The sequence below is a fragment of the Haliotis cracherodii genome, unplaced genomic scaffold (genome assembly GCF_022045235.1).
Source record: "Haliotis cracherodii isolate W230 unplaced genomic scaffold, xgHalCrac1.p SCAF_23, whole genome shotgun sequence".
Classification (NCBI taxonomy): domain Eukaryota; kingdom Metazoa; phylum Mollusca; class Gastropoda; order Lepetellida; family Haliotidae; genus Haliotis; species Haliotis cracherodii.
Genome location: NW_027266279.1, coordinates 9640441 through 9655222, shown reverse-complemented (window position 1 = coordinate 9655222; position 14782 = coordinate 9640441). Strand labels below are relative to the sequence as shown.

At 41.6% G+C, this 14782-nt stretch overlaps 1 protein-coding gene across 1 annotated transcript; it reads left to right on the top strand.

Annotated features, from left to right (window-relative positions):
- The first annotated feature begins 2908 nt into the window (after window positions 1-2908).
- Window positions 2909-14568, top strand: LOC139471606 (G-protein coupled receptor dmsr-1-like). Its single transcript, XM_071253986.1, has 2 exons — window positions 2909-3192; window positions 10121-14568. Exon 2 carries the CDS (start codon window positions 10151-10153, stop codon window positions 11249-11251), a length of 1101 nt encoding a protein of 366 aa, XP_071110087.1. The 5' UTR covers window positions 2909-3192; window positions 10121-10150; the 3' UTR covers window positions 11252-14568.
- The last annotated feature ends 214 nt before the right edge of the window (window positions 14569-14782 follow it).

The following is a 14782-nucleotide window of genomic DNA, read 5'->3' as shown; positions in this document are numbered from 1 at the left end:
GTTGGGAAAACATAGCTGGAATGCAACTAACCTATTCCCTGTGAACATGTGCACGTGCACGTGATTTGCGAGAAAAGTGAATTTTATCACTAAAAAATGCAAAATGTGCATAAAGTTACCCGTATGAAAATCAGGTATAAAACATGAGCAGGATTGTACTTTCTCATCACACAAAACCGTTTAAAACAGCGAACATGCCTCGACTAACCGCAGAACAGAGGGAGAGAGCCATCGGAGCGACGCAGGAGCACGTTGCCAGGATCATTGGCTGCTTCAAGTGCACCATCTCCAGACCTGTCACACGTCACAGGCAAACCGGCAGTAGTGCAGGCAGGCCGAGGAGTGGAAGACCCAAGGTCACGACCCCACAAGAAGACCGGTTTTAACGGGTGCTTCATCAAAAGCCCGGATTCCTAACTGTTACGTCATCATCCGCAAACAGCCTTGGACATCTGGTCAGCAGAAGGACCGTTGCTAGGCGACTCCGCATGTACGGTCTCCGTGCCTTTCGACCTTTCAACCTTTCAAGGGCATGACGTTAACGTTTCTACACCGACGTCAAAGACTGAGATCGGCCAGGAATGTGCAGCAGTGGCAGCAGAGAAATTGGCGGGTTCGAATCTACCGACGACGTGGTGAACGGACGGCACGTTGTTGCGTCCAAGAAGTGGATTCTAATGGAGGTGGTAGAGTCATGGTCTGGGTGGCATCTGCGGGGACCAGAAGACAGATCTGGTCATCATCGACGGAAATCTCACTGCACGTCGTTACATTGATGAGGTTTTGCGGCCTGTGGTACTGCCTTTCCTGCAACGACACCCACGGACGCTGTTTCAGCAGGACAACACGACCCCACACACAGCTCGAGTCACTGGCGACTTTCTGAACGTCAACAACGTGACCGTATTACAGTGGCGAGCCAGATCCCCGGACCTGTCGCCCACGGAGCACCTCTGGGACCAGCTTGGACGCAGGATTCGGAAACGTCAACAGCCGCCATTGACGAGGGATGCCTTGGCAGGAAGAATGGCGTAGGGTCCCTAATCAGGATGTCAGGAGACTCGTGTACTCAGTTCGACGTCGTTAGGGCCTGCATCGTGGCTGGAGGGGGTCACATCAGATACTGAGCCATGTGTGAAGCACGTCGATTCTGTGGGTGTGATCGAATACTGGACAGTGCACCCAGTATGATAAACGTGTCTGCAGAACTTCAAGTACATGTTTTTTTATCTCGTCATTTTCAAATACCGTTTTAAAATAATTGGGTTTTTTTATAATTTAACATGAACTGCCACTAAATTTTGCGTCTGATTTGTTTTAGACCAGAAAATTGTTTGTGGCGTTCCTTTTGCCCGTTGGTTTATTAAGGAGAAATTTCGCAGATATAATGACAATACACTGGCATCAAACTGGATCCAAATAGATCCCTTTCTTCATTATAACAAGAAATACAAATTAATTTAAAAACAAACACTGATGTTGTTCTTTTTGTCACAAATTCATTTTTTTCTGGTAGTGGTTCAATGTGCGATCAAAAAAACCCTTTCCTTTATCATGAGAAATGTCCGTGTCTATGAGTCACTATCGAACAGTGATGACACCAGGTGCTAGCGAAAAGATGGAGTAGCCTCCACCAGCGGTGGCACCTTTCACAAACACATGCAAGAAAAAGTTGATTGTCCATCGGACAAACTACGGGAATATAACTATGGAACAAGTCAAAACAGGGAAATGCATCTGACATCAGTTTTTGACTGATGCGTCTAATTTGGAAATGTCCCCTTGTGGCATATAGTCATATAAAAGTCGTATAGTGGTTCGGATGGCAAATCATTTATGGGATAAGTGAGTGAGTTGGGTTTAACGCCGCTTTGAACATGATTTTAGGTGAGGTGAGGTGAGGTGAAATGGGGTTTAACTTTGCGTCCAAGGTTATTGCACTTATATAGCAACGGGCATGCACGTGTATGTGTGTGTGTGGCTGCTTGTACTAGTCCGGACTGATGCCGATTTATAGTGCTAGCACACTGAGATACCATGCTGCAGTTTAACATGAATACCCCACTCAGACACAGTATACTGACTCCGAGCCGACCAGTCCTTTTTTAGCCCCTGAAAGCCGAGCGCCAGACAGGGTAACAACAAGTACCATCTTTTAACGTCTTTTGGTATGACGCGGCCGGGGATCGAACCCCGGACCTTCCGCTTTCCAGGCGGACGCTCTACCACTAGACCACGGAGGCGGTCTAGGTGTCTGTTTAATGTGGGAGGAAAGCCTGAAGTGACACAAGCTGTACACGTTTACAACGTGCGTGAAACATGAGCCGGGTCTGGTTGTGACAGGTAATCAGAACGAATCGTGTATTCAAAATAGCTGGAGTCTTCGTGATGCAATTTTTCACAGCGAGCTGCCTCGCCATAGACGCCACGCAAATGACTATTTCCCATAAATATCTTACTGAGACAGTGCAAAGACAAGTCAGTTGTTCACTTGAAAAAAAACCCACTGGAATATATGTTACATGTGAAAAAAGGGAATTGCATCTGACATAATTTTTGTCACTGATTTGGAAATGGCCTCAAATTGTCTACAAAAAAACATAAGAAAACTCTGCTAAAAACAGAGTTCATGGCACGATTCTGACTACACAATAAGCATGTGTTTATGAATCCCTGTAAAATAGTGATGACGCCAGGTGTTCGCGAGAAACGCTTTTAATCTTTCACCTCGACAAATACTTGTTCTGATGAAATGTCCTGGCTAATTATATACTACGTGACATTGGCCTTTTCCTTCGTCATGTTTTGACATATATTACCCACAACAACACCAGCCGTCTCTCAAGACGCTTCTCTTCCCACAGACTACCAGGGATAAACACAAGACGAATCAAAGGCGCGGCGCCCCCTTTCACCATTGGTCCAATCCAGCAGCTGTGTATACGCTGTGAGTACCAACGCTACTGCACGGCTTACAATCAGTGGACGAGGATGGATCTATACGTGTAACAGCCAGAGGATCCGACTGTCCGGGAACGCAGGATTTTGTGATCACTTAATGGATATTTGTAGAGACCTGTTGGAATATGTTGTATGGGTGTTGGTGAAGACGGATTTTCGTAGAGCTGCTTGTTTCTTAACCATGGAGCTAGTGTGCACGGGGCGAGGTGATGGAACGTTTCTGTAATTACGGTGAGGATTTGTTGTGTGCTATAGTAGGATTCATACAATGGACTCTACTTTTAGCTGAGATTTTTTATGATTATGGAAAACGTTTTTACGCTTTTATTTGGGGTGAAAATAGTATAGAAGTAGTTGCACAAGTAGGTGTTCCCTGTGGGGATTTTGGATGTTGTGACCAATTCATTTCTTATAACATGTTCATATGAACAAAAATCATGTTTGTTTACAAATGGTGCCTTTATAGTATAGAAAAAAACACACTTCTTTTCTATAACTGACAACACAATTTTGTGTTCTGACTTCAGTCATCATTACAATAATGTCATTTACACATTGGTGAAACAATATTTGTCCAACATAGGTTTCCTAAAGACAAAAAGTATTTATCATTAAAAGATGTTTTACTATATAATAACTTATACAACTATATATACAATATATAACCATCAAAACTGTACTGAAGTTACCACTGTACGCGATTGCATTGATTTTGATGTGTGAATGAAATCTTTATATATGATGCTCCAAACCTTTGAAGCAGGTGCTTGCGAAAAGGTGTATATGTACAATGTGTATGCATCGATTTGATGTGTGAAGGAAATCGCAGTTCTGTCTAACGACAGTGGAATCAATATTTGTCTGAGGACAATATTTTCAAAAAGGATTAAATCAACTATATAAATAAATACATTCTCAGAAAAGGTTTAAACTGTGTATATAACGATTTTTTGCCGAAGCAGATTCCTTTGCAAAATAGTGGGGAAAAGTATATGAACGGATCATAAAAAATCTGTTGTTCGCGAAAGTGGTAAGCGTGTCCTGTCTAGTGTGTTGGTAGAATAGGTCTTCAGCAGCCCATGCTTGCCGTAAAAGGCGACTATGCTTGTCGTAAGAGGCGACTAACGGGATTGGGTGGTCAGGCTCGCTGACTTGGTTTGAAGCATGTCATCGATCCCAATTGCGTGGATCGATGCTCGTGATGCCAATCACTGGATTGTCTGGTCCAGACTCGATATTTACAGACCGCGCCTTAAAGCTGGAATATTACTGATTGTGGCATTAAATACAAACAAAAAACACAAGTGTGTCGAGGTTTTTTTGGCTACAAGCTGCACTAATGAGAACCCCGAGAGGATGTGGGGTAAGTCTCTAAGTCCCTAGCAAACTCCCAAGTGGAACCTAATGGATCGGGTTGTCAGGCTCGGTGACTTGGTTGATTGCGCGTCGTTGGAAGTCGAGGAAAGGTTGCTAGCAATATCAATCACTGGATTATCTGGTTCAGATTCGATTATTTACAGGCCGGCCTCTCATGTGTGGAAAATTGCTGAGTGTGGCGTTAAACAACAAACGAGCACTGACGTGTATTTTGGCTATTGTTATCAGTAATGTCTATATCATAAATTAATAAAACACTTCAGTTGTATTCATGTTAGCTTCGTTTACACATAATCATATTTTACTATTGGTGAGTGATTAAGTGAGTTGGGTTTAACGCCGCTTTTAACATTATTCCAGTCATATCGCGGCGTGTCAGCTTAATGTGGCAGGAAAGCCCGAATTGATGCAGGTTTCAGACGTTTACCACTTCGGTGAAACCCACGAGCACGGGTATGTGCTGACAAACCTAGAAACATAATCGGAGCGAACTGGGATTCGATCCCACAATCATAGGTTTCTGGCGTGCCCACGGGATGCAACTCTGCACAGCGAATCGCGGCGCCTTAGACGACTGGGCCACCCGTGCCCCCCATTTCACTATTGGTGTTTTATTGCAATGTAAATAAAAAAAATGTAATCCATCATTTATTTCATATATTTCATGGTTGTAAATGATCTGAAAAATATAGACGCAGACGTAATGATCCTAACAAGAAGGTTTTGTACATTGCGTAATAGTTGTAAAGAACGCTCGATAGAAAATAGAGAAAGGACTTGTAGACAATGTAGTAATCCCGTCCTATAAAGCGATCTTATCGTTAAGACGATCGTAGCTCCCATACGTTAACATTGACTGACCAGTAGTCAGAGGCGGTTGGGTAGCCCGGTGGTTAAAGCGTTCGCTCGTCGCACCGAAGGCCCGGGATTGATTCCCCAAATGGGTACAGTGTGTAAAGCCCATTTCTGGTGTTCCCCGCCGTGATATGGCTGGAATGTTGCTAAAGGCTGCGTAAAACCATACCCACTCACTAACTCACTTACGGCAATCGTAGGGATGAAATATCTCTGTGGAACGTGGCTCTGACAAAAGCTAAATTTAAACAAAATCATTCCATGAATAATCGAAGGAGGGTGTCATGCCTAGTAACAAATTATCAGTATGTCATTTTAGAACTGTATTACCTTCCACTGATTTACCCACCTAAACTACAAATAAAGACGACCAGTGAGACCGCCTCCTTTTTCTATGGGGGCACGGGTGGCCCAGTCGTCTAAGGCGCCGCGATTCGCTGGGCAGAGTTGCGTCCCTTGGGCACGCCAGAAACCTATGATTGTTGGTTCGAATCTCGGTTCGCCCCAGTTATGTTTCTAGGTTTGTCAGCACCATACCGTGCTCGTGGGTTTCACCGAAGTGGTAAATGTTTGAGACCTGCATCACTTCGGGCTTTCCTCCCACATTAAGCTGACACGCCGCGATATGACTGGAATACTGTTAAAAGCGGCGTTAAACCCAACTCACTCAATCACTCCCTTTTCTATTTAGATCTACGCATAATGATTCAGCGACAAAAACTCTCCACAGGACTGTATGACAAGAGGGATGCCTTTAACTTTCCAATAGTCAAATTGCCCTTCATGTCGAGCAATAGCCCAGATATCCCAGACTTGATTATTTACAGACCGCCGTCATATAGCTGGAATATTGCTGAGTGCGGCGTTAAACATCAAATAAACACACAAATAGACAAAAAGCTGCTGTATCATAACCTGCCAACCAATATTTACATCCACATTTACACATCCACATCTCTTGTGTGTGTGTGAGAGAGAGAGAGAGAGAGAGAGAGAGAGAGAGAGAGAGAGAGAGAGAGAGAGAGAGAGAGAGTGAGAGAGAGATCAACAGTTCGCACTGAACACGACCACTGAGTGCGTGTTTATTGACTAGCTATCCTGATTCTACTTTGCTTGAAGAATATTCTCCGAGGGCAGTTCAGATAAGAAGCATCTGGTTTTACGAGAGCTTTCATTACCCAATAGGCTGTCCATATGAACTGTCTAAATGTCAACAGCTCTATAGTGGAAAACGGTAGCTATGGTTTTCATTGCAACAGTCGAAGAGAAGAAGAACAAGTATAATACATTAATTTAAAAATGGATACGAACAGCTCCTATAATTCGGCACACTCTCGTTTTTTTGTTTTTTTTAATTGATATTGAATTGAAAACAAAACCGCTTTCAAGAGAATGATGAATATTTTACAGACGTATAAAACGACGTGTATTTTATGATGGAAATATCTCTTTTGTATGTGCTCTGCTCAAACTAAATGACTCGTCATCCTTTAATGAAATAGTGAGTGAGTATGGTTTTACGCCGCTTTTAGCACTATTCCGGCAATATCAGGACGGGGGACACCAGCAATGGGCTTCACATATTGTACCCATGTCGGGAATCGAACCCGGGTGTTCGGCGTGACGAGCGAACGCTTTAACCACCAGGCTACCCGACCGCCCCTTCAACGAATTATAAATATTATAAAACAGTCACATTATTGTTTTGTTTGTATGTTACTGTAACCACCCTCAGCAATCTGTTTCTTGTTCTTTAAGATCGTCATGTAAATCGGGGTTTCAAATGTTAAATTACCTGGTATCAAATTAGGAGATAAACCTTCTGTGTTTTGAAATTTGAGGTAGTCTGACTCAAATGCATAAACAACAATATTCCGTGTATAAATAGGAGGTAATCCGGATTCCAGATTAGAATAAGACCACATCACCCCGCATTATATGACTGACGTGAAAGGAGACTAAATGGATCGGGTCATCTTCCCCAGGCAAGAGAGTTAACTGACTTTAAAAGTCCAGTTTCCACCCTTGCCGAACAAGGCTGGATTTACTGGGCTCGATCGTAGCGCCACCAGTGGCTATTACCAGTTATGTCCCTTCTAAGCCTCTCCTGTGGACCAATCAGATTCCACCTCTCGTATCACTTGCGTTTGCTTCACACAAAATGGTGGCGCTCAGTCAGGACGATCTGATCGATAAAAAGGACCTATATTGTGATAAAACGGGTCTTACATCGCGAAATGCATCCAATTACTTGAACACCTTGATTTAAACCATGAAAAAAGTTTGGAAATTATCTGTTGACAACGAGTTTGCGGTGCACATGCTTTGCAAATCCTGCAATTGAACGAAATACACGACAGTTTACGAACCGGATTTCGATTTCGGTGCGCGATTTTGATAGGACGAGGCAAAGACTCGTAGGCCCAGCCAAAATGTAACTATGTCATGAGCATGTGTTTATGAATCATTATCAAATAGTGACGATACCAGGTGATCGCGAAAAGGTGAGCGCATCTTGCCCCACCGGTGACACTCGTCACAAACACATGCAAAGGCATATTGATAAGGTTATTGATATGTGAGGAGTTACCAAAAATAAACAAACTATGTTTTTGTACCATGTACACATGAACGATTTGGTGAATTTGCGGTAGAACTCTCTTCTTTTGTTCATTCAAACACCTGAGATTAAAGTGCCGTCAGATCGCAGAATAACACCAACACTATTAGAGTCAGACAATTACATCTGGTAACCAATTTTAATATCAGACTTTAGGGGTTTGGGAAGTCCAAAGGAGGCCCGGATTCGATCCCATCCATCGGTACAATGTGTGGACAAAACCCTTTCTCTATTCATAAGAAATCTCGAATTTCCATGTACGATAAATGAAGAATAAAAGCGACACAAAACCATATTCATAAGAAATCTCTGTCAAAAGTCGATTGTACGATTCCAACAATATCATGATCATGTTTGTATTAATAACTATCAAATGGTGATGATAGTAAGTATTCGCGAAAAGGTGAGCGTATCCTGCCCCGCTGGTGGCTCCCATCACAAACACATGCAAAGGCAATTCAATGGTTCACATGGAGTCTGGTAGGCTATGGCTGGAATACTTCAAAAACGTGTTATACTATCACGCATCTAGTCAACTGCACCTACGTGTTCGATTTGTTGCAAAGATCAAGTCGTTATAGGCCACAAATTTCAAATATTCAAATGCATCGTTAACCAGTATGGCGAGAAATACAATAAACCTGACGAGGTTGACATGTTCTCTGCTAAATCCACGAAATAATGATTTTCACATGTGAATAAGAGATTTGGATTGGTTTTTTTTTAAATATTAATAATACCATACTATTGTGAACAGAACTCAGAGCTTTGCAAATACGATCGTGTCGAAAATAGTTAATTGTCTTGACATGCCAGTTTGTCCTGACTTCAAACTCCCATCAACATTCTCTGAGTAACAAATTCTCCCTGGACGATCTCATAATGCATTATTCATGTAAAGCTATTTCAAGTATAAGGACGATTGAGTCATTTTAAATGGGTATACATTCAATTTAACCGCGGTAGTGTGACGTGAATGATTAATAGCTTCAAAGAAAATAGTTTCTTTACTGTCAGGAAGCAGTGCCATGACGTAATTAATGACGTCATTATCTGCTGTCATTTCACATTACGTCACAATTAGGAAATAAACACTTTGGTGAAATATATTCAGTGAAGCGGCATGTGTTTTGAGTGGGTTGTCTATCTGAATTTCGGAATCACCGACAACAACCTGTAACTAAGACAAAATTGTTATGGATGAGCAAATTACAAAGAAGTTGCTCATCCATAACAATTTTGTCTCAGTTACCATTCTAACTTCTAAATGCCACTCAAAGAAGTAACAGTCTGTAAACAAAATATGGCACTGTATATGCTCAAGCAGTTTGTTTACAACGTAAAACATCACTCGAATATACAGGCATTGAAAGCATATAAGCACGGCAACTTGGGAAGCTGACATGAGATGGGAATCCCTATAGAAAACAAAGCAAGCTTTGCAAAACTTTCGTTCTATACCATACGTCACCATTATGACGTCATATCGCTCATTGTGACGCAAAAGATATGACGTCACAGTCGAAAATATCAAAGCGCCAAATTCCAAGTTCTCTATTGTACCCAGAACTAAAATACATTCTCTTTCTAGATTTCTATCGTGTTTTGATGGTAACCGCAACTCTGCATTTTGTAACCTGTAATTGTAGACATAATTATTTAAATATGCCAACAGACAATGCCTGAAAAAGTACTATTCTATAAATATTAGCTTCCGCGCTGGATGCGGCCGTTAAACCAGCTGTTTCAATCAGAGGAAGTTTATTGTGATTAAGTAGCATCTGTTTGACCAATCAGCATCGAGTAATTCATGGTAGAATAATGAATATTACGTCACCAGCGGCATCACGTACACAATATTGTAGTGCGTGTGAGCTCATTATTAAACATTTTCCCGACATTCCGTTTGGTCGGCTTGGGGGGCACGGGTGGCCCAGTCTTCTAGGGCGCCGCGATTCGCTGTGCAGAGTTGCGTCCCTTGGGCACGCCAGAAACTATGATTGTGGGTTCGAATCCCGGTCCGCCTCTATTATGTTGCTTGGTTTGTCAGCACCATTCTCGTGCTCGTGGGTTTCACCGAAGTGGTAAACGTCTGAGATCTACATTACTTCGGGCTTTCCTCCCACATTAAGCTGACACGCCCTGATATAACTGGAATACTGTTAAAAGCGGCGTTAAACCCAACCCTCACTCGCTCACTTGACCGGCTTATAAAAAACAAAAAAACTTAAGTTTAACCTATGTATTTTGTATGTAACTTTACGAAAAATGATTATAACGTGTTAAATGTATTATTGGTCCTTTCAGAGAGCACGTGAGTGGTTTGTCTGAACCAGGATGGAGTCGAACCTGACAGAATACGAACCGTACAAGAGTGAAACGCTCGTGTCCTTCTACAAATGGTACACGGGCGTCCATGGCTATCTCAGCATCCTTGTCTGTGTGTTCGGGATCCCAATGAACCTCATCAACATCACAGTCCTTTCCCAGAAGCACATGCGAACGCCTATTAACTGTATCCTTACGTGGCTGGCCGTGTCGGATCTACTTACAATGACGTCATACGTCCCATTTGCTATCCACTTTTACTGTGTGTATCCGCCGTGGGAAGCGTCCCCTGAGAAGAACAGCCAGGGATGGATGCAGTTCATTTTGTTCCATATCAACTTCTCCGCTGCCACCCACACAGTTTCAATCTGGCTTGGTGTTACCCTTGCTATTTTTCGATACAAGCATATTTATTCTCCTGCCAAAGGGGCGATAACTCGTATACGACGACTCGTCCGCGCCAGGATTGCCGTTGTAATGATCTATGTATTATCCGCTGTAGGCCTTACCCCGAACTATATGACGAACAAGCTGACACATTCTTTGAATGAAAACAACGAAACAATCTACCATTTTGAAAACCTCGGACTAGGAACGTCGGACGTTAAGCCAGTTGTTCTGTTGAATTTATGGATGTACAGTCTGTTAGCGAAGCTGCTGCCGTGTATTTTGATGGTAGTCTACGGAGGACTGCTCGTCTGGACTCTCAAATCCAAGCTGCGTCACAAACGCAGACGACTTTCCTGCACTTCCGCCACGATGCAGCGCCCCCTAGACAACTCACGAACGACCCGGATGTTGCTGATTGTGATTGTCCTTTTCCTGATCACGGAGTTTCCACAAGGAATTCTCATCATCATTAGTGTGACGTCTAAAGGATTTTTCAAGAATGTTTACATTCCGCTTGGTGATTTAATGGATATGGTAGCCCTTATAAACAATGGCGTCAACTTTGTGCTGTACTGCGCTATGAGTAGGGACTTCAGGAGAACACTAATGGACTTGTTAAAGATGGCTGTCATGCCCAATGCCAAACACACGGTAGCTAATGGCATCAACAACACCGACTCGGAGCGTTCAAATACAGCGTTGATTCTGCGCATGACATGACTAAGGCGGACCAGGGATGGGTGACATTGTAAAAATATGGCGCATGCTCAGTGTCATTTCCGGTATGTGACGTGGGCAAAATGTGAATACAGCTTTACCTGACAATTAGTCATTTCATATTTATTTAAACGTCTTTGAGCGCCCATCGTGTCAACCTGACGTGGCACTGAGTAATAATGGTATGTGATGATATTCCACTGAGAGTCAGGCTCACCAAAACCATATCAGCTTCTCGTCGTTGCCTTGTGATGCATTCACCTCCCGCACCCAATCCCTGTGTTATAGATATTACCCGAAATCTTTGTTCAGAGAAACTCGATAATCAGGACCATCTTTTCCTGTAAGATTCGACGGACAAAAGCATGTCCGGTTTGACAACTACCCGAATTGACGAATGTCACGTGTGAAGACGACGGCAGATTTCCTGAACGGGGAACGATCGGGGCTTCACTGGACAATGACCCCATGTGACTCTTCTATCCAGTGAGATGGGTCCCTATATATAATTCAAGACATTAATATTACCATGACCAATAATCTTTCCAAATACGGTGAAACCTTTTTTACCGGTTAAGCTCTGGGAAACTAAGCGTATTTCGGGACAACCGAAGCAGCAATATTAAGCCATAAGGATCTTCAATTTACGTCTTAAACGAAGTTTGAGTTCGCAATAAGTATTGAAATATTGACAAAAGTTTAAAATTATAAGTATATTCATCACTAAATGTGACACGTCCATTTGGAGGAGGGAGAAAACATACCCGGAATCACACGAAAAACAGATTTTCTAACTTCATTTGACTAATATAGTGCTGATTTTGTGTTCGTGCTTTGTGCATATAGAATAATTATACATACATAAGCAGGTTTAACACCTTTTTATCAATATTTCAGTTATATCAAGGGGTCATCTAAATGTGGTAGGAATGTACAAATTGAAAGCAGGCCGAACAAAGTACACTTTGATGAAACCCACGAGCAGGGTAAGATGTTGATGATCAAATATAATAATTGGGGCGAACCTCTGAGTTTTACCCACGCCCCGCGGAGCCTGGTTGTCTAAGGGACACCACTCTTCACAGCAAGTAGTGGCAACTGAGACCACGCGCCCCAAACTCCCGAACTTACACTGGAAGAATGTTTACAAATATCGTCTTCACAAGCAGGAACAATTGTTGTAAATTTAACATATACATTTAATGCGACATATTTCATAAACAATTGTAAATTTAATTTACATATTTTACATATTAGAAGAATTGTAAATTCCTAAGTTGCACACATTCACGTAAATGTCTGTGTGAATTTACATACATTTACGTAACTTCATATCTAAATTTACAACCGAGCAAAATTGGTAAAAGTGATGTATTCTTCCAGTGACATAAACATCACAGGTCTATAGTTCGTTGGGGCGGTCGGGTAGCCTCGAGGTTAAAGCGTTCGCTCGTCACGCCGAAGACCCGGGTTCGATTCCCGACATGGGTACAATGTGTGAAGCCCATTTCTGGTGTCCCCCGCCGTGATATTGCTGGAATATTGCTAAAAGCGGCGTAAAACAATACTCACTCACTCTATAGTTCGTTATGTTTCAAATCGGTCAAGACGTCCATATGTTGTAATTTCTTAACTGTCCCCAAGAAATATTATTACTGTGATAGCAGAACGTCACGGTCGTGATGGTTTTCAATTGTTTATAATTCCTTACCTGTTTTAAGTTTATTTGTATAGTAACTGTGTTCCTACCTTTGGTATATATTGACATTGCACTGTGATACCACTTGTTGTTGAGCCGGAGTACCAAGACAATTCCATGACGGTTTGGCTGGTCAGGTTAATTTTCAGTTGTAGAATGGAAGTATTTAGAACAGATTTGTTTAGCGACCCCAAACATGTGTACTGTACCATAGATTTGCCATACTGTCATGGCTGACTAGCGGGTAGATAGTCTGGACTCCTAGTGATGTTAGAACGGAGGAGTGGATGGGTGAGTGATATGGTTTAACGACGCTTTGATTTGTTTCTTAGTTGTTTTATGCCGCACTCGGCAATATTCCTGCTATATGACGGCGGTCTGTAAATATTCGAGTCTGGACCAGACAATCCAGTGATTGCCATCATGAGCATCGACCTACACAATTGGGATAAGATGACATGCATGAATCAAGACAGCTAGATTGACCACACGATTTCGTTAGTGGCTTCTTACGACAAGTATGGGTTGCTGAAGACCTATTGTGATCCGGATCTTCACGGGTAAACGCCGGTTTGGACGGTATTTCAGTTATATCACAGTGTGTCAGATTGATGTGTCTGAAGTATGCAGAGCAGAGGTCGGAAGGGCTCAGCGCATTTTGAAAACTACGAGTGCGGTTATGGTGCCAGCAGAAATAATCATAATCACATCTTCATCGCATCCTGGCGCCCCAATCTACATAACTCTCAAATTCATGTCCATGCACACAATCCTAATCAAAATCACTTGGCACAGAACTCCGATATGATTGACTTTATTTATTTATTTAAGCTGACACTGAATGCATTTTTATTGCAATTGTCAGTGTTTTCTTGTTTTGTTTTGTTTCGTTTTCTCGTATGATACCGTTCTCATTTTAAATACGTTTATGTATGGTCGCTTTGGGACGCAATAACGGCACATTCTACTCTACTTAAGCATGCAAGTATATTGTTCAAATACTTATCTACGGTCTACGGGCATTGGGTGTTTTTTCACTGTGACACGGTAACAATGCTGCCATTAAGCTACATCTAGCTGTGGAGCCTCGAGGCTTTGGGATAACGACTTCTTGAACCTAATAGTAATTCGGTGTACATGAGTGGACAGTGTTGTCGTTAGCGATTAAGTATGTTTGGCTTCAAATCACAACAAAAGTATATCTAAATAAGCAGGGTATCTTTCAGATTTATTCAACCAGACATGGCCTTGCCCTCAAATGTGTTTGTTTCTTGAAATTTGTGGAGTGTTTATAAAAAAAATATTAGTATAATATATTCTTTGAATCATATTCACGTGTTAAGATGTAGACATTGTAGACTATGTCCCAGCATTTCGTATTTACATTTTAAGTTTTAACATTTGAAAACATTTGCTCCAAAATATGTTAACGAATTCGCGCGTACGGCAAAACCTCCTTATTTTAAAAGACCTAGGGACTACGAAAGTACATCGAGTTATGCACAGTTCGAGAGAAGAGGAGTATACTAGTATAACAATTTCAATGCAGATCACGTTTGGAGTATAAAGATACCTTTTCCGAAACGATACATTGAATTAAAGGATTTCTAGTAAACGAGGTTTCGCTGGATGTCTTATTATTATCATTATTATTATTATCATAATTATTATTATTATTATTATTATTATTATTATTATTATTATTATCATCATTATTATTATTATCATCATCATCACCATTATTAATAATAATAATAAGAATTATTATTATTATTATTATTATTATTATTATTATTATTATTATTATTATCATTAATAATAATAAGAATTATTAT